General features: G+C 30.3%; 1 protein-coding gene across 1 annotated transcript; it reads right to left on the bottom strand.

Annotated features, from left to right (window-relative positions):
* Positions 1–801: 801 nt before the first annotated feature.
* On the bottom strand, positions 802–16309 carry LOC139504214 (ankyrin repeat domain-containing protein 6-like). The gene is made up of 7 exons (XM_071294281.1): positions 16292–16309; positions 15856–15954; positions 14576–14674; positions 5215–5313; positions 3459–3566; positions 2355–2462; positions 802–855 (listed from the first exon to the last, which is right to left on the bottom strand). Exons 1-7 carry the CDS (start codon positions 16307–16309, stop codon positions 802–804), a joined length of 585 nt encoding a protein of 194 aa, XP_071150382.1.
* Between the last annotated feature and the right edge of the window lie 5874 nt (positions 16310–22183).

Below are 22183 nucleotides of genomic sequence, written 5' to 3'. Positions count from 1 at the left end.
AAAAAGTCCAATCTTTACACCTTCTAAGTCTGCGTGTCATTCAAAGAACAGAAATATTAAGTCGTTATTCTTTTCAACTATATTGTTGAATCCATCCGCATCACACAGTATCATCATTGATCACTTTCATCAATCTCCGGCGCAGAGTTCATATCCGTTCCATACATGCTCCGCAATACTGCACTTAATATTGAGTATAGTGTTACAAAGTATTGAACGGAACGGATATGATGTCTGCGCCGGAGATTGCACTGTCATGCGATTGGTTGGGTAATAATCGAAACTATAGTTCGAGTTTTTCATATGTCAATATGAATAAAAGTAACCAATTACGTAGTTTTTTGTTCTAAGTGACTTCCGGGATATAGATGGGTCGATAAATCGTTGGATGAAAAATATATATTTACCAAATGTTCTACCCTTATATTGATATCGATGTATTCAAGGGACAGTTAAGTGTAAATAAACAGTTCGAACACAAATTGAAAATCAGATTGTATCTAAATTTCCAGACTCAGTGAACAATAAAAATAGTTTTTCAAGATCCAGCTAAACTTCAAACTAAATCTTTATCATGTTTATATATCAATATATCAAAGGACAGTTATTGTTGTTTATATTTGGTTTATTTAAAGTAAGTTCCGTTAGGTAAAGAATAGCAAATATTGTTGAATGCACCAATTAAATGAATTGAAGACGCGTGTTTTTTAGTGAGATGCACACTTGTGATTCATAACCGTACAGGAACAAGTTTGCTATTAAAGGAATAATATATATTTGTCATGCTCTAACGGCCGCTATTTAGTCAGTTACTACTATGCTCTGTAATTCACCATTATTTGAGCCCGAACTATACTGAAAAATAACAATCGTCGTTAACGCTTAACTGGATTTTTAAAATATTTAGTTCACTTCTAGAAGTAAGTAAAATTAAAAAAAGCTAAATAGTTATGCAAAAAGGTTGTTACAAAAATGAAAATGTGCTCACCTTAACGATTTTTAGTAGTCTTTCAATCTCCTCGACACCATTTGGATATAGCAAATTAAACGATTTGTCTTGTATAAGCATATATGGAGTCTTGCCCTGAAAAGAAAGTTCTAATAAACAGATGGTTAGTTAATTATATAATTAGTTAGATACAACAAACGTTTACAAATGTTCTGATACCAACAAATATGCATTGCATTATTCAAATATAATAGCATTGACGCATAGTATGCTTGTTCCTTTTAAGTATCCATACGGTGTGAAACGGTTAAAGTCGGAAAATACGAGGATGTTTTAATCATCTTATTTATTTATCACAAGGGACATGTACTGATTCACTATGCTATGTTTTAGAAGAATATTAATCCTTGGGTTATTATTTGCTTTGAATTCGGTAAAAATAAATGATCATAACATTAGATATAGGACATGCTTCATTTTTCGTACTATTTTACATTCCGCTTTAGTGATGATATGTCACGTTTTCGGTTCTTGTACATTTTTATCAATATTTTGTTGATTTCGTTTTGCCATATTCAAGTATTATATATTTCCTATATACGTATTATTTGGTGTCTAAACTTATGATTTCAGTTTGTTAAGTATTTTTGTTATTTTTCATTTTTTAATAAACAAATACATCGTTATGCATTAAGTTAATATTGCTAGATCATATTTTATGTGGTGTTTTGATATTTTATTATTTAAACATGACACCAGACATTTGGTTAGATAAACCTTTAATTTTTATTTTAAATATATACATTTCAAACGTTTAAAACAAGATAATTCAAGATTTCAAAAATAAAAATGTAGTATGTAGTATACATTTTTAGTGGTGGATATTAAACCCGTATGTGCATTTACATTACATGGATTTCATAGACATTTAAACTTTTTATTAAAATAATCCTACATTACTTTCAAAAAATGTGTATCATAAAGTTTAAATCAACGTTTGTTGATTACAAAATTAGGCTAACATGTTTTACTGGATATTAAAAATTACTAAAAAAAAGAAACGAGTTAATTTTTCTGATATAGCTTCCACAAAGGATAATAAAATATAACTAAGAACAACATTAGCCTTATTACATGAATCTATCTACGGAACTTGGCTATAATTTTAACTTGGTAATATGTCTCGTAACATTTAAAAGGCGTTTTCTTTTATAACATACATTGGAAACAGCATAATCAAATATTTTGACTATTTTTAATAAAATATGTCGATAACGTTAAGAGAATGCACATCATGTGCACTAAATTCTCTCATGTATTTTTGAAATGTTCATGTCGAATAAAAAGCCTGCTTTTTATATTTTTGAGAATAGTATTTGTGAACATTGTTTTTTTCTTTGTGTACCTGTATATCCTTTTCATCTGGCTTACATCCATTTTCGAGTAACAATCGAATAACGTCTAGATTTAGATTCTGTTGATTATCAGCAACTACATGTAATGCTGTTCTCCCCTTTAATGACATAAAAGACAGATAATTTTATTTAATATTTTTTTTATCCTGAACCAATTTGTATCCTTTGTATGAAAAAATACAGAAGGAGACCATTGTAGATAATGATGTTGTACCACAAAAAGAATTGCATTTACGATAGGGCAATACCGATATTTTATATAATCACAAGTGAATCAGATTTAACCTTTCAATGACATGTTCGATAAAAAAAATAATATTAATTATTCACATAACTGATGTACATTTGTGTTATCTTTTACAATGTAGTGAACATTCTTTAACAGTTAAGAGCATGTAGTTCAGTGTTGTCGTTAGATCATGTCTGTCATAAAAAAAAATCGTGACAGTTAAGTTATACATCAAGCCGTTAGTTTTCTCAACTGATTTGTATAACGTTTTTTTTTGTATCAGGGTTATATTACAAATTATATGGAATGTTTGCTTTTTTATTGTTGAAGGCTTTATGGTTGCCTATATTGTTGAACTACTACATTTAATTCATTTCTACTTTGGTGGATAGTTTCTATATTTAAATCATAAGAGAGTTGATTTTAAACAAAATTCGTTTTCCCCTTTATATCGTTGCCCATTTCATGAACTTTGGATCAACGAGCAAAATGAATGATAATTTTGAACAATATCAGCATACCGGTAGGTCTTAATATCGATGCATTGAATGAAAATTCGATTAACCTGTAAAATGAAAAATGTTTTATATCTAGTTTGTGTCATTTCGCAATTAACATACACAATAACAAGGATGTTAAAAGGCATAAGACTATTCTGATAATTGTTTTTATTCCATTTTCTAGGTAATTTCATATTTAATACACATCTAACAGCGTTTAAATATTTAAATTGATACATTACGCGCATGTATATTTACAATAAATTCTCTCATTGTATTTTTTTAATGCCCATGTCCGAATAGAAAGCCGCCATTCTATATTCTTTTGAAAAGTATTTGTTAACATTGGTTTTTTCTTTGTGTACCTGTTCGTCCTTTTCATCTGGTTTACATCCATTTTCGAGTAACAATCGAATAACGTTAAGATTTATATACAGTTGATTATCAGCAGCTACATGTAATGCTGTTCTCCCCTTTAATGACATTAAAAACAAAACATTATATCTAATAATTGTAATTATGAACCCATTTGAATTCTTTGGATGTACCACACAAACCCTGAATTTTACTATAGAGAAAAACCGATATGATATATATATATATATATAACAAGTAAATAAAACTAAACTTATCAATACATGTATCATACATAAAAAAAAATCCAATTATATGTTTACATCCATGCTGTACCTTTGTTTTATCTTTGATAGTGACATGGTTATTCTTTCCGAAGTTAAAATCATGTAGTTCAGGGGTTGTCGTTAGTTGATGTCTGTCATATTTGTCTTGTTGTATTTGTTATTTAATGACTTAAGCCGTAAGGTTAGTCAATAGATTTGTTTTCTAATTGTTGAAAGTCGTACGTTTTCCTAGTTTTTTCCAACTTCTTTATCGCATATGTTACTTAAATAAATGTTTGAATCAATTTTAAATAGTAGTTATACAATTATTTCAATGCTTGTTAAAATACTAGCACAAACAAATGTATCTTAGAATATCCGAAATTTGTTTAACGTTTGTGTTGCAACTTTGTCATCTAATTTTCATGATGACCTGTTGTGATAAAAAGAATAAATTCAAGAAAGCTTATTATCCCAATATATCAATTTTCATAGTTTTATTATTATAATTTTTTTTTAGCAAACGGTCAATGTTCATCAAGCTAGGCTACGGTCATTGAACATTGGCCCGAAAAGCATTAATTTTCAGCCAAGTTTTTCTTTCAACAATCCGCAAATGATCCAAATATGAAATACTTTCATGGATTATATCTTAACAAACGACTTAATTTCGTTTAAATAAGCATGTGTTGGTTCAATACTCTCCTAAGCAATTTAAGCATCACAATTTCGTTCTAAATGATATTAATGAAATTTTCATTTCAACAACAACACAACCTATACATTCAGTACTGTTTTTACTTTCAGTTTTATACTTATTTTAATAAAATAAGAGAGTGTCTTTTGCAGCGTTAGTGAAAAACAGCACAGTTCTGACAATTCGTCAGCTTTTAGACTGGAACTGTTTCAGCCTTTTCAGACGATTCGATATTTATTGTTTTCCATCTAAACATCCTGTAAACACAGTTCATAAGTATCTGTAATTGCAAAGAATAACTTTTTACCTGTAAAACATAGTATACATCATATTCCCACATATATGTTACGAAAACATTAGACTTTGTATATGCAATAACCGCAGATGTGCCTTAGTCCTAAATGTACCCGTGTTAATAAACGGTTATTGCGCTCTGTTAATAATGTCGTCATAAATGTTTCTTACCACAATGAAAGACTAGGAAAATGATTATTTTTTTAAAAAAATTTAGAAAACTATCACTTGAAGAAAAGCTAAAATTGACAAAACCATATTAAAGTACTATACTTTAACCCTGTTGTGGAGCGTTGTAATAATTGAATTATTTCATTGATTGAAAAATATATGATTTTGTCAGACGGAATAATGAAATTCTTTCTTTTTTGAAAGCATATACAAAATGTGATATATAGATCATAAGCCTTTTTCCGTAAACTAGAAAATCCCATGAATCGGTTAACAATTGTTTATGTTGCATAGAAATATACTTATAATAAAAGTAAAAAAAATTATAACTAATTTTACCTGATAATTTTTTTGGTTTGGGTAACAGCCACTCTGAAGAAATAGTTGAATGGCATGCTCGTTATTATTTTTAGCAGCTATATGCAATGCTGTGTCACCCTAAAATCAAAAGTATTATATATTTGAAAGAAAATAGTGAAAATATGAAGTGCAGAATTTCACAATTGAGAATACGAACATAGTTGTCATCATTTTTTATGCAACCGTTTTCGTTAAATGACATGTGTATGACCCAATAAAAAACTTTGATGATCGTTAATATGATGATCATTTGACCTCGGGTTAATTAGTGTTATCACCACTCATAGCACGTGTGATACATATAAAATGTTCACGTTGCAATTCCCTTCAATCGAGGATATTTGTAAGCATAGATACATCAGCATATCCCTGAAGGCAACTGTTTTATCAAACATTTGATAAATGAACTGAGTAATGATAGACGAACAAGTAATTGCGAATAAACACCTTATTTTTTTTGTCCTACAAGTAATGGTAAAACAGCATATGATTATCGAAAGAATCTTCCGTTGAGATGCCTTCAACATGTTCAAATAATTTACCAAACTAAAATCCATGAATATAAGTACCATAAAATGTTACTGTTGCTCGAACAACAAAATAGCTACCCACGAATAAAAAGCAATTTAGATGAATATTGTCGATAAAGCTAGGAATATTACTGATTGTGAATTAAATTCAAGGTTTGGAATGCAATTTTCATACAAAACATGATGACAATTTGTTGTATGTTCTATTTCAAAATGGAAGAATAATTAGTTTTATGTCATTGTATAACCAATAACAACAACATTGTATTTTATATTTCAAGGATATGATTTGGTTCTTTTATTTGAAATAAGTATCAAGGCGACATTCCATATATTAAAAGCTTAAGCATTGAACAATGGTGAAATGAAACTTCAAACTCCTCAGTCATGTCAGTGACGCTGGAATCCGAAAAGTTAAAAAGGCCAAATAAAGTACGAAGTTGAAGAGCATTGAGGACATTCCTATAAGTTTTGCCAAATACAGCAAAGGTAATCTATTCCTGAGATGAAAAACATAAGTATTGCAACAATTCAAAAGTTTTGTAAACAGTAAATTTATAAATACGACCATATCAATGAAAAGTCATTACAACCGCTATCCAGTAGTGCTTGAATGGCATGTTCTTCTCCTATAATTTCAGCTGAATGCAAAGCAATTTCACTCTAATACCCCAATGAATGTGTGTTTGAAAATTCTTTAAATATTGGTGTTCGTCATGGTGATAACTTAAGCCCTAATATGTTTAAATAATTTATTAATAACCTCCAAAACATGTTTGATGATGACTGTCAACCACAATGTTAAAAAAACTAAATCGCTTGTTTTTTACAAAACTGGCAGAGTAACTAATACTTTGTTAAATTAAGTAATATTCCTATTGAATGAGCAAAACAATACAAATATTAAGTACTAGTATTCACTATAAATGACAGTTTTACAAATGCTAAACAAGATAAGTATAACTGGGGTTTAAAAGCATCATTTAAATTTTAAAAAAAAAGTTTTAGCGGAATCATTTCTTAACTTAAAATTTCACATATTTTTTTTTATCATACTGTTAAACCAGTCTTGTTATATGGTAGTGAGGTGTGGGGTGCTTTACAGTCTGAAAAACTAGCAGCTGGAGGGGATAAATACTTAAATGAGTTATGTAAAGAAAAAAATGCAGAAAAAAAAACTACATTTAAAATTTTGTAAAACATCCTTGGGAGTAAATAAAAGGGCAACACATTTACCTGTAATCGCAAATCTTGGGAGATATCCCTTATTTTAGAAGGTACTAGTTAATATGTGCAAGTATTAGATAAATATGTTCATATACATAAATCTAATTACTCCTTGCTATCTGAAGCATTCACATTATCGTATCCCTTTTTATTCAGAAAAAAAGTGTTGGTTTGGATGTATTGATAGTATGGCAAAATATTTTGATGTTGATTTAAATCACATTTTAACCTTAAAAAATCCGTTTAAACCTTTTCTTTTTCATAAGCTCAAGTTAAAGTACAATAAAATATGGAACAATGGTATATTAGATGATAGAGTATATCAGTAAAATGGAAACAAATTCAGTACATACAGGTTATTTAAAAGTATATTTACAGGAGCATTTGAAAGTTATCTTTTATGCGAAATTTTAATAAAAGTCAATTGTTAACAAAATTAAGAATTAGTGTTCATAAATTGGAAATAGAAATTTGACGATATGAGGGGCTTTAGGTACAAGAGAGAATATTTCATTTATGTAAAAGAGATAAAGAGGATGAAATACATTTTTTATTACAGTTCCCAATTTTAGAAAAGAAAAGAAAAGATATAATTTCAGAACTGAAAAAAACTATATGTCAACTTAAAAACCCTTTATTTGAAGTCAAAATGTATTTGGTTTATGTCATGTGAAGATAAATATATTCATTAAAACATACATAATCTAATTTTTTATCTAGAATGTAAGAAAACAAATTACTGACTCCAGACATCTCTGGTTGTAATTAGATGTCAAATTCTTTACAATGATTAAAATGTATGTTATCTAAATAAGACATAAATTATTCAGTCTATCATAACAAAGAAGACTGCGTTGTGCATACATATCCAAAACATAGGTAAAGATATTGGGCATATCATTTTTTAGTAGCAATAAACAAAAAAACTATGTTAATTGGACGTGCTTTGATACTATATATGCCCTTGAATTTTTACTAGATAACATTTTTGTTCGCTTTGGGGATTCCGTATATCGTCAGATTATCGGAATTCCAATGGGGACTAACTGTGCACCACTTATTGCGGATATGTTTTTGTATTGTTATGAGTTACAATTTATGACAAAAATAAGCAAAGACCCATCGAAACAACATCTGATAAACAAATTTAATAATACTTTTAGATATTTGGATGATATTTTGGCTCTCAATAATAACGACTTCAGTATGTATATTAATGAAATTTATCCTGTTGAACTTACTTTAAATAAAGCTAATACTAACAATGACCACTGCCCTTTTCTCGATCTTGATATCTATATCACTAATGGAAAGCTGAATACTAAAATTTATGATAAAAGGGATGATTTTTCATTTCCTATCGTTAATTATCCGTTTTTAGATGCCCTTGTCACCATCTTACGGTGTTTATATATCTCAACTTGTACGATTCGCTCGTGTATGTAACAATGTTTTAGATTTTAACGAGAGAAATTTATGTATTACTGAAAAATTATTACACCAGGGTTTTCGATATCACAAATTAGTCAAAACATTTACTAAATTTTATCATCGGTATAAAGACATCATTCGTAAATATTGCTCAACATGCAGACTTCTAATAAGTTCAGGTATTTCACATCCAATTTTTTATGGAAATATTCTTTATAAAGCACAAAGGTGTCAGTATTCACCTCAGAAACTTACAAAACCTTTGAATAGACTTATTAAGAAGGGATATAATTACGATACTGTTGTCAAGTCATTAAAGATTGCATATTTTGGCGTTAATATTGAGTCACTGATAAGGTCTTTGCATCGGAACTAAACACATTTATTCTAAAAACAGTTGTTGGTATGACACGGGTTATGTTCTTCTCATATATGTTATGATGGCATGATACAAAACCCCTAACGGGAAGGATTGTGCCTGATGTTCATATGATGAAATCATAATCTTTCAGTCAGTTTAATTGAGGTCTGGAGCTGGCATGTCAGTTAACTGCTAGTAGTCTGTTGTTATTTATGTATTATTGTCATTTTGTTTATTTTCTTTGGTTACATCTTCTAACATCAGACTCGGACTTCTCTTGAACTGAATTTTAATGTGCGTATTGTTATGCGTTTACTTTTCTACATTGGTTAGGGGTATAGGGGGAGGGTTGAGATCTCACAAACATGTTTAACCCCGCCGCATTTTTGCGCCTGTCCCAAGTCAGGAGCCTCTGGCCTTTGTTAGTCTTGTGTTATTTTAATTTTAGTTTCTTGTGTACAATTTGGAAATTAGTATGGCGTTCATTATCACTGGACTAGTATATATTTGTTTAGGGGCCAGCTGAAGGACGCCTCCGGGTGCGGGAATTTCTCGCTACATTGAAGACCTGTTGGTGACCCTCTGCTGTTGTTTTTTATTTGGTCGGGTTGTTGTCTCTTTGACACATTCCCCATTTCCATTCTCAATTTTCTTTTTTACAGAGTTTGTCTTTAGTGTCGTCTGGAGGCAGTACAGTGCCTCTCCGTGCTTCAGGTTTATGCTCTTATAATATACTAGATTATGGAGTGTGTGTCCGAGCGAGAACTGCTCTAGTTCATTACTTTAGGAATATTTATCAAAAAGTAGAATTTCAATATTCAGCCCCATTCTACTATTTAGTCAGCCATCAGTCCTACCCTGATATACCCTATCTTTTTCGGGTAATTAATACTGATAGCGTTTGACATTTTTAGCCGAACAAATTTATCCATTTTATATAACTTAAATTATTGTATGCTGGTTCATATTCTGGACGCCAATCTTTGCTCCTTTATTATATAATTCACTAACAAAACAATTATGAAGCTCAGAAATGGAAAATTACTAAATACTAAACTTGTTCAAAGGGTATCCACACGTCTCAAACGTCTTCAAAATCGGTTATCTAAAAATACTACCATCGCTAACATTTTTAACAATAAAAATCGTGGTTACCCTTCTATCGATAAGTGTCATGCCAAAAAATGACTTACATGTCCTTGTCTTTCCACCAACAATACGGTAAGGTCCACGTTTAATGGTCGCACATTTTCTTTAAATTTTGAAACTGATATAACTTGAAAAACAAACAGTATTATTTATTTACTCACATGAAACAAACCGGGATGTGGTATTCAGTACGTAGGAGAAACTGGACGATATTTATCTAAACGCACTCAAGAACATCTGTATCGTTTTAAAAGACCCAATAAATTCAAAAGTATCATTTACCAACACCTTAAGAAGCACAACCATCCTTTTAAATATTAAGCAGTTCAACCTTTAGAAGTAGTAAATAAGCAGCCTTAAGCAGCCTGGTGAATCGCATTCAAAGTTTGTATGATCACGGAAAATAATTGAATTAAATTGGATTTAAAAATTACAGACAGTTTACCCTCTCGGTCTATGTGCTAATATCATGGGAATTGGTGATATATCTAGAACCAATTCCGTTAACATTTTGGATATAGTTTCTAAAACTGTTCGTAAAAAACATTCTCATGGTCGTAGAACAAATCGCAATCAAAAAAAATTCGGGCCAATCATACCAATATTTCGGACCTAATTTCTATTTCAAAAAAACAACGGCAGACATTATCTGTTAACAAAACTCTGTTCGTTACCGGTTAATAAGTTAAATAAAATTTTGGAGGATTGCAACACAATTTCATATAGCAGTCCTAAGTATGAATTGTTCAAATTATTATGGCATATTGTTATTCTAAATTATTTCCCAGAATTGATCGCCCTGAAGATCATAAAAAACATTTTATTAAAATTAAGTATGTCAATAAAGGCTTTGATTTTGTAAATATTGCCGGTATATTTAACGACCATTTTGTTAAAGAACAAATTCCTGGATATTTTGACAATACTGAGCTACCTCTTATTTGTTATATTTACAAGAAATCTAACCGGAAATTTGTGTTTAATTATAGTCAATTGTGTAAAGATGTTAATATCAGTGAAAATACACCTACTTCATGTAATTGCAGTAATTCCGAATATATTTATGGACCCATTTCCCATGTTATAACAGGAGATCTTAACATCGTTCAAGACCGAGAGTTAAAATCATTCCTCAGTAAAGGACCTAAATATCGTCCCCCGTCAATTATTAATTGGAATGAGTGTCGTAATATCATCCACGACTCACTCCATACTTACTGTATGAAATGGATAAAACGGGAAAAAGCTGACAAAAAATCTTTGGACTCTTTTTTTTAATTCAGTAATGAAGATAGTTGATATACGTATTCAACATTTTAAAGAACATTTTACTATTAACAATAACCACAATAAACCTATTTCTCGTATCAAACATAAACTAAAAGAACTAGCCAAGGAATTTGTTTTTGTTCCGGCCGATAAAGCTGCTAATAATATTATTATTGTTTGACGTAAATTTTACATTGAGGTTCTGAAAAAGGAAATCACCATTTCACCAACATTCCAACTGACTCCATTTTCAGAAAACGAAATCTGTTACAAACATAAACTTTTAGCCACCGCTTTACAAGCAGAGCCAAATACAATGAAAGTCCCAACTATGTATTGGCTTCCGAAGCTACACAAAACCCCTTACAAATATAGATTTATTTCGTCTTCAAGGCATTGTTCAACTACTAAATTGTCTATTCTTCTTACCAGCAAACTTGGTACAATTAAAAACCTGATAATAAATTGTTCAAATAAGGCCTTCGAAAATAGTGGAATAAATTACTTTTGGAGTGTCAAGAACTCGTTTGAAGTACTTGATAAGTTGCATGCTTATATTGGTGATTTTGAATCTGTTCAAAGTTTTGATTTTTCTACCCTGTATACCACATTGCCTCACATTCTCATTAGGAAAAAATTCACACACCTAATTAAATGGGCATTCAAAAAATCAGAATGTGAATATATATGTTCAAACTCTTTTAGGTCATTTTTTAGTAGCAATAAACAAAAAAACTATGTTAATTGGACGTGCTTTGATACTATATATGCCCTTGAATTTTTACTAGATAACATTTTTGTTCGCTTTGGGGAATCCGTATATCGTCAGATTATCGGAATTCCAATGGGGACTAACTGTGCACCACTTATTGCGGACCTGTTTTTGTATTGTTATGAGTTACAATTTATGACAAAAATAAGCAAAGACCCATCGAAACAACATCTGATAAACAAATTTAATAATACTTTTAGATATTTGGATGATATTTTGACTCTCAATAATGACGACTTCAGTATGTATATTAATGAAATTTATCCTGTTGAACTTACTTTAAATAAAGCTAATACTAACAATGACCACTGCATTTTTCTCGATCTTGATATCTATATCACTAATGGAAAGCTGAATACTAAAATTTATGATAAAAGGGATGATTTTTCATTTCCTATCGTTAATTATCCGTTTTTAGATGGTGACGTGTCCTTGTCACCATCTTACAGTGTTTATATATCTCAACTTGTACGATTCGCTCGTGTATGTAACAATGTTAACGAGAGAAATTTATGTATTACTGAAAAATTATTACACCAGGGTTTTCGATATCACAAATTAGTCAAAACATTTACTAAATTTTATCATCGGTATAAAGACATCATTCGTAAATATAGCTCAACATGCAGACTTCTAATACGTTCAGGTATTTCACATCCAATTTTTTATGGAAATATTCTTTATAAAGCACAAAGGTGTCAGTATTCACCTCAGAAACTTACAAAACCTTTGAATAGACTTATTAAGAAGGGATATAATTACGATACTGTTGTCAAGTCATTAAAAATTGCATATTTTGGCGTTAATATTGAGTCACTGATAAGGTCTTTGCATCGGAACTAAACACATTTATTCTAAAAACAGTTGTTGGTATGACACGGGTTATGTTCTTTTCATATATGTTATGATGGTATGATACTAAACCCCTAACGGGAAGGATTGTGCCTGATGTTCATATGATGAAATCATATCTTTCAGTCAGTTTAATTGAGGTCTGGAGCTGGCATGTCAGTTAACTGCTAGTAGTCTGTTGTTATTTATGTATTATTGTCATTTTGTTTATTTTCTTTGGTTACATCTTCTGACATCAGACTCGGACTTCTCTTGAACTGAATTTTAATGTGCGTATTGTTATGCGTTTACTTTTCTACATTGGTTAGAGGTATAGGGGGAGGGTTGAGATCTCACAAACATGTTTAACCCCGCCGCATTTTTGCGCCTGTCCCAAGTCAGGAGCCTCTGGCCTTTGTTAGTCTTGTATTATTTTAATTTTAGTTTCTTGTGTACAATTTGGAAATTAGTATGGCGTTCATTATCACTGGACTAGTATATATTTGTTTAGGGGCCAGCTGAAGGACGCCTCCGGGTGCGGGAATTTCTCGCTACATTGAAGACCTGTTGGTGACCCTCTGCTGTTGTTTTTTATTTGGTCGGGTTGTTGTCTCTTAGACACATTCCCCATTTCCATTCTCAATTTTAAGTCCTTTATAGATAATAGCAAGTGTTATTGTTTTTCATTTTTTTTTGATCACTGTAATCAATCACCTCAATGTTAATCTTATGTATATATCACAATTTTTATTGATTATTCTGCTCTTTATGGGCGTCTTGATTGACAAATACAACCATTCTTTTTCTTATTCTTCTTATGAAAACAAAATGGCGAAAAAGACCAAAGACTTTGAAAAGGTGGGAACCCCACATTGAAACAAAAATGCATTTTCATCCATTATGTACACTTTTGGTATCAGCAACACATAGTTAACCTTGTAAAGGTTCGACAAAGATATGATAAATAAAATACAACAAGGTTATTAATGAATGGCACATTTTATTGGTTGATTATTCTTTGTTTTCCGTCTTGTTTTCATATTAGAACAAATAATAAAAAAATAATGTAGATACAATGTCAGTAAATCCGATATAATCGTTCGAATTCAAATGGTTTAAAACAGAGACCCCTTCACCAAGCAACTTGCGAATTTCCTATTGTGTCTATCGTGTGGCGAAGAGGTTTGCCTACAAACATGACTGATCTTTTCTAGATCAGTTATTTACCACCTTGATTATTAGAACTATTTTTGTAAAGCTACAAATTGATTTGAGAAACCTATTACATTTTCCAAGGAATTTGAAAAGTACTGCTCGATATAAAAAAAATAAGGATGACTCCCATGTGTCGCAATTTTTATTTACTAAGTGTTCATTGTTAACAAAATTAGTAGTGCTACCCAGAAAACTTCCGAAAAATGGACTTTTTTTCAGTAGAATATCTGAAAATGTATATAATGATTGACCAAGGATGCTCCCGAAATACAATAGGTTGGGTAACAGATACGCCGGAAAAGATACAACATTCTAATTCAATTTCGAATGCAAATAAATGTTTTCGATGAAAATTTTAAATTAAAACAACTGTAAAATAGTTACATGACTTGAAATAGAATTTTGTATCTTTTCCGGCATATCTGTTACCCAACCTATTGTCCAGCAAAAAATTTCGTAACAAAATCAATATTAAAAATTGTATTAATCAATTGCCAAAACTTTCATATGAAAAATTGAAATATTCAGCAATATAGCAAATGTGTCTAATTATACCTGTTTATTTTTGTCGTTTGGCTTACATCCAACATCAAGTAAAAACCGTATGGCCTGAACTTTTCCACTATATGAAGACATATGCAATGCCGTGTCACCCTAAAATACAAAATCAAATGTGTATTATGAAGGAAAACGGAAAGATATATCAAGGATTTCAAAATAATTAAACTTGTTAGTAAATAGCACGAACATACTGAAAAAGACTAACATCTAAGATTAAAGGAACGTTTGTTCCAGTATGTTAAACTTGATATTGAAATCAACATATGATTGGTTGAAACGATCATACGTGACATCTAATATAATTTCATATTCCCCTCTGAGTAACATATTTCCCTAAGTTGGACTACCTCGTGCGACGTTAAGCGCGGTGAAGCGCATAACATTTTGAACGGGGATTTTTGGAAAATACCGATAGAATATTTTTAGTCATTATCGGGTTTGAAATTATTTCTGACGTAAGTAGAATGAACACTTAACTTTTGATCGGTATTATTTATCCATAACTAGGTCTTAGTTAGTCATATAAGGAGGCGGATAAGAAACATTGTGTCGAAAATAATATTTATGTTTAAGAAGTAAAAAAAAAGGTTTAGACAGTGGAGTAAAACATTTATTTCCCTTGCCTTAGAGAGATTTGAAGATTTCTTTTTTTAAATATTTAATAATATACAAATTTTGACAATGTGGAAAACAGTACGTTTTCAACATTTTGTCTGCTTTAAACCTTGAAATATTTTTAAACGATTCAATATTTAAATAAAATAACGTTCATAATTAACCTCAACTGCTTAATAAATGTAATATATCGCGGAAAATATATCTGAATACTGGCTGCTCACCTGCACTTAGTTTTGTTCTCAAAAAGGCTATTCATATAGCAGTTCAGATCAAGATGATCGTCTGAGATACGAATCTTGTTTACTATTGAAGAAAACTTATGTTTGATTCGCGTTTTCAATACAAAAAGGAAATACAACGACTGTGTACATTATTTCAAATATATAACCAGAATGATATGACACAATTAATGGTTTATTGTCATTTACACAATTAAAAAATTGTGAAATAAAAACTTACCTTAATATTTTATTTTGGAATAAATTTCCAGCATATGATTTAAAAAAAATTCAAACAAGTATCTGTAATTCATGACGTATCAAAACCTTATGCATTGACAGTAAACTTGAAAATCCCATGAGTTGGTTGTTAACTATAGTTGTGTAGCATTGAAATATACTTCGAGGACAAAACTTAGTAGATATTACCAATTTTACCTGATTATTTTTGATATTTGGGTTCCAGCCACTATTACATAAAAGTTGAATGATGTCTTCGTCTCCATTTTTAGCAGCTATATGCAATGCCGTGTCACCCTAAAAACCAAAACTTTTATATATTTGAAAGAATATATGGAAATATGAAGGACTTTGGAAGACATAATTTCACAATTAAGAATACGCAAATGATTTGAAACTGTTCATGTTACCTTCATAATATACAGTTTTACACAGAATTACAAAAAAAAATGTTAAGCTGCTAGTAGACTAAGAAATGTAAATAAAATGTCAGTAACCGCGATAAATTATAGAAATAAAAACGGTTGATTATAGGAGCATTTCAACTCCTAACAAACGGCAATTTTCCTAATATTCATAATTTTCTTATTTATATAAGGTAGGTTTGCCATCAAGCATGACTGATGCTACTTACCTTCACAAAGTCATTCATGATCTTGATCATCAAATTGATTACAAAAGTGTACAATTTGACTGTTTTTAGTCAAAAAGAAGTATGATATCTTTTACCGCAATTGTAGAATATTAAGTTTTGCATAGAGTACAAATAAACTAATTTCATCCTTAAACTTGCCAAAACATTAACTAAACCTATTTTGTCACCGAAATTTTAAAAATCTGTACTTTGAAAAATCACAAACTTTTCAAAATCTGAAACTGTATACAATGATTTTCCAGATGCTTCTGAAATATAGATATGCAGAAAATGATGCAGAATAAAAGAGCAATTTAAGTCATGTTACCATCTGTTATTATATTTTAGTTCATTTCGAAAAACAGGAAGATGCGGAGTGAGTGCCAATGAGACACCTCTCCATCCAAATAACCATTTATAAAAGTAAACCAGTATATGTCAATGTACGGCCTTCAACATGGAGCCTTGTCTCACATCGAACAACAAGCTATAAAGGGCCCCAAAACTTCTAGTGTAAACCCAACGGTATAACCTATATAAAAAACGATAAACGAGAAACACGTATAAACTACATAAACAAACGACAACTACTGTAAATCAGATTCCTGACTTAGGACAGGTGCAAACATTTGCAGTGGTATTAAACGTTTAAATGGTACCAAACCTTCTCCCTTTTTCTGAAACGATAGCATAACATCACAATATAGAAAAACACACGATAATATATTAATTGGCAGGCTTAACTCAATGCTTATTGGTCATATTGAAAGCTATGGTCATCTTAAAGTCAAGGTAGGGGTAGTTAAGACATTTAGTGTTGGTTTAAACTCGGAGACGCTCAGGGCTTATAACAGACTTGGGGTCAATTACATTGAAATGTAATTAATTAAATTACACATTACATTGCAAAAATGATCAATTACACTAATTACACATTACACAGTTTTTGAAATGTAATTAATTAAATTACAATTACTTTACTAAAGTAATTAATTAAATTACACATTACATTTTATCATAATATTTTTTAACAATATTATACAGGTATATAAAATCCATGTGTAAAATATGCATGACGTACCGATACGCATAGTTTAAGCGTTGCATTTGATTATCATTAGTAATTTTAATGTTTTGTCATTTAGTCTGCAATATATCTGAACACTTTGACAGCAATTCTAAAGTTTTTGGACAGGATGTGGCAGATATTGCTTGATCAGAACATGGAAGTTCCATGATTAGAAGATGTGTTGATAGGAGAGGGAATTTGTTCATAATTACTTGCCAATACATTAGGGGGGTATTTTGACATCTCAGAAATGAATTCATTTAAATAAAACATAATATAAATAAAGAAATTATAAATAAATTAAAAGTTTGGTTTTTTTTACTTTAAAAATATTAAATAGTGTGCTTGTCACAATATTGAAAATAATTTTTAGTACAAACAATGTACATAATGTCTAAATATTAGCAATACATGTATTTCACTAATTAGATAAAAATACATGTAAAAGTGGCATTGTCCCTTGACATTTTAATCTGGTTAATTGCTGTTTGTTTTTACAGCTATTAATTTTTATTTCTATAATCCTTTTGTGTATACTAATTTGACAAAATGATTGTGTGCAGTGATTTTAAATTCTAATTATCTGTATAAGAAAAAAAAAAATTCACTGTGACACATTTTTTTGGGGTTTGTTTAACAAGGTGGTTAATAACTTATCAATCAATTTGATTAACAAAGATCTTTCTAAAAAACTGAACAACACATATATAAATATTCTCACATTTTTTTTTAATTACAAGACTATTCAGAAAAAAAAAAATCTGTAGGTCAAATAAATAATATAAAAACTTCAGAATAAATTACAGACTTTATATATTAAAGAAGTATGTGATATCAATATTTTAAAAATAAATATGATTTAACAATTTATATTATTAAACACAAATCCTTATCTTTAACACAAAAAAAATACATGTAATTAAAATGTAATTCGAAAGTAATTGAGCATTACATGCTTTTTTCAATGTAATTAATTAAATTACCATTACATGTAATTAAAAAAATGCTCAATTACACATTACATTCAATTACATGGAAAATTGTAATGCATTACACTTAATTACCATTACATTTTCAATTACCCCATCCCTGGCTTATAAACATTGAAAATGTGCCCTACAGCGCTATATTTTAACCTTTGAATAAAAAGTAGTGCATATGAACTTTCCATTCTAGGATAGAAAAAAAAAATTGAAAACTTCATAAGTGTTACAGTTTCAGCCGTAAAAAGAGTTACTATGGGAAATTGCATTGTCGATATTTACAGAAATGCAACCTATATTTGGTGAAAAAAGAGCGCAAACAGAATTAAATCAAATGTGGTTCATCTCAATTTTGATGAAATTAACTCAAATATGAAGATTTATATTTTATGAAAATTGAGAAATTCCTGGGCCTTAACTATGATGACTCAGCACAAATTCATGGTTTACAGTATGCATAGTTTATTTAAAGCCCTGAATGCAAAATACATTCATAACATATGCACATTTGTTAGGTGAATTGTGAGAAGTGCACATATATACTCTTTGCAATCATTGGAACTCATTGATCCCTCCTAAATATTATTGTAGGAGTGTTTTATCCTGGCGCTAACCCAAAAGTAAGCCGTAACACCTTAATTTGTTTTTGTGTCACCGCGGCATAAAATAAACACAGTTTGTTAACAGAAAAGTTTTAAACAGGTTCTAGATATTTCATGTCAGAAAACATGCACATAGGATTAGCTGGCAGTAATAACAGTCTAGTTTCAAAACTCTGAAAAAAATGAAACATGGTTGTAGTATGAAATGTACAGTAAAAGAAAACTTAGAGTACTTGCAATTTCTTCTTTTATGTCAGTCTATGATTCTGATAAATAATTATTATTGTGAGAAAAAAGGTGTTTTTAGAGAGTTTTCTATTTAAATATATAGGTGTCATACCACCAATTACTCCCTCAAATTTAGAACGTATGTGAAAGTAGGCCTACTCGGACAAAAAAAAAGTGCATTTGATGTCATTGTTCACCTAAACTAACCAACAAATTTGCAGAAATGAAAGTTTTGTTGAAAGATAAATATATTAAGACCATTTTGAGCCAAAATTTACCTGTCTATGAGTTTGCATTAAAAATTGAGGATTAATGCGCTCCATAGTATACTAATTTAAGATTTCCAGAAAACCAGGGGTTATTTTTAGTGGTACCTCCTTTCGGACGCTCTCTGCTTTCTTATATGATTTTGAATGTATGTTGAAGATTGGCATGCAGAAAGGTGACACCTGTCCAATTCAGGATATACCTAGTTTCTATGAAGTTAAACTTAAGGTAAAATATTTAGAAAGCTGTGAAAATTGCAAAATTTGGTTTGAACAGATAGGGACTTTTAATTGGTGGTATGACACCTTTAAGCAAAATGCGGTGAAACATCAAAATCAGAAAACAATTGTTTTTTTTTGTCTAAACTGATCATTTGAGATAATAGTAGCCACATTTCAATCTTTTTTGGGGCGAAATGTCACATATTGCAAATTTAGAGCCTAAAACTTGAGTTTGTCCTATTTTTAGCTTTTCCCATCCTGACAATATGTCCTAAATAATGTTGTAAATGAACAGAAAGTTATTCTGTGGTGTTAAACATTAAACCATAAGTTGTTTACTACCCCCCAAAAATTTTTGTCATGCAGATTTAATGAAATTATTTGATTTTTACCCCTTTTAGCATTACGTCATACTATGTACTTGGCAGATAGCATAGTCTAATGTAAGCACTGCAGAAACTCACAAAAGCACCATTTATTATTCCAAATGAAATTTTTATATCTTAAATTTTATTAACTGATGTACATAAACACAGTTAAATAACCATGACTGCACTTTTGATCAATTGGTAGTACTTTACTGACACCAGATGAAAAAAAGGGGGGTCAATATTCCTTGACACTTCAATACCTTGGATTTTTTTTACTAAATTCATTGCAAAAATTGTTGGAAGTCTTTAAAGAAGTAGATCAAACAAGAAAAAATCAGCAAACAATGATCTTGATATTGAAAGTTTATGTTTCTGTATCCCAAAATGAAATTTTCAAGTATTTTCTATCAAAGTCATACATTACAGTCAGTTTAAATTGAGCTGTGAAATTTTTATTATAAGTCACATAATGCTCAGATAGGCTGTTTTTAACTACAAATTGACTAAGGATTAAGAATAAAGCAAAATAAAAGATTTCTAATTAACTTTTTTGTCTCTTTAGGTGTCATATCACCAATTACTCCCTCAAATTTAGAACGTATGTGAAAGTAGGCCTACTCGGACAAAAAAAAAGTGCATTTGATGTCATTGTTCACCTAAACTAACCAACAAATTTGCAGAAATGAAAGTTTTGTTGAAAGAGAAATATATTAAGACCATTTTGAGCCAAAATTTACCTGTCTATGAGTTTGCATTAAAAATTGAGGATTAATGCGCTCCATAGTATACTAATTTAAGATTTCCAGAAAACCAGGGGTTATTTTTAGTGGTACCTCCTTTCGGAAGCTCTCTGCTTTCTTATATGATTTTGAATGTATGTTGAAAATTGGCATGCAGGAAGGTGACACCTGTACAATTCAGGATATACCTAGTTTCTATGAAGTTAAACTTAAGGTAAAATATTTAGAAAGCTGTGAAAGTTGCAAAATTTGGTTGAACAGATAGGGACTTTTAATTGGTGGTATGACACCTATACTTCCTTCTTTTATAATATTCATGTACTTGCGTTATCATTGAGTACCTTTATGCATCAGGATGGATTGTTTGACATGATAGGGAAGGAAGTTAAATTCCAAATTTTTGAACTTTGATGTCAGCATCACAATAAGGTGTCAAAGTTCATTCTTTTTGTACCCCATGTAGTACGGTGACCATTTAGGTAAATTTGAAACTTTAAAGAAGTTTATTCTTTATGTTAATAAATAAATCAGAACTAGTGCATTCATTGACACATTGTGAAGATGTGTCCCCCTTTATCGTTAAACAACTACATACATGGTTGTCGTTTGTTGATGTGCTTCATCAATATTTTTCGTTTCTTATTTTTTATATAGATAAAACCGTTGCAATGGTTTTACACAAGTCATATTTATGGGCCCATTATAATTTACAGTTTTTTGTGAATCATGGCTCAATGTTGAAGACCATACTTTGACCTTTAATGAATAACTTTTACAAATTATGACCTGAATGGAGAGTTGTCTCATGGGCACTCATACCACATCTTCTAATATTTACTAACAATTTAATATAAAGCCGACATGAAAGCCTGATATATGATAATGTTAACTACTACGATTCACATAGATATTACGCTTCAAAAGAAGATATTTAAGTATAAGAATAATACACTAGCATTAGACATCAATATGCACATCAATTTCAAAAGGTAACGGAATACTAGAATAAAAAGCGGACGACCATATTCAGTTAATTAAGATCTTTAATTAAGATTAAGATGTACTGATTTACTATTGCTTCTTGGCACTTTGATCAGCGGTGAATTGATTTTCACTACAACAGATTTGTCAATATAAGAACCAGCTAGATTGGCAAATTTTGATACATGCATTTTGTCCGACACCTTGTCTTCTCTTGCCAATTTCTATTAGAGAAGACGTTGTGCATCCTGAAAGAGCACGAGCTGCTGTTGGTGTCCCATTTATCTTGGGTCCAACAACTTAAAAATAAGTGGCATATGTCATGACATATGAGGAAAAGAGCTTATTAGAAATAAAACATAACTGTCTTTTAATATGATGCAACCCCTGGGATAATTTTTCAATTCTGTTTATTTGCAAACAAAGGCCG

Source organism: Mytilus edulis, chromosome 14, assembly GCF_963676685.1.
Source record: "Mytilus edulis chromosome 14, xbMytEdul2.2, whole genome shotgun sequence".
Classification (NCBI taxonomy): Eukaryota; Metazoa; Mollusca; class Bivalvia; order Mytilida; family Mytilidae; genus Mytilus; species Mytilus edulis.
This window is presented reverse-complemented; position numbering and strand designations above follow the sequence as displayed.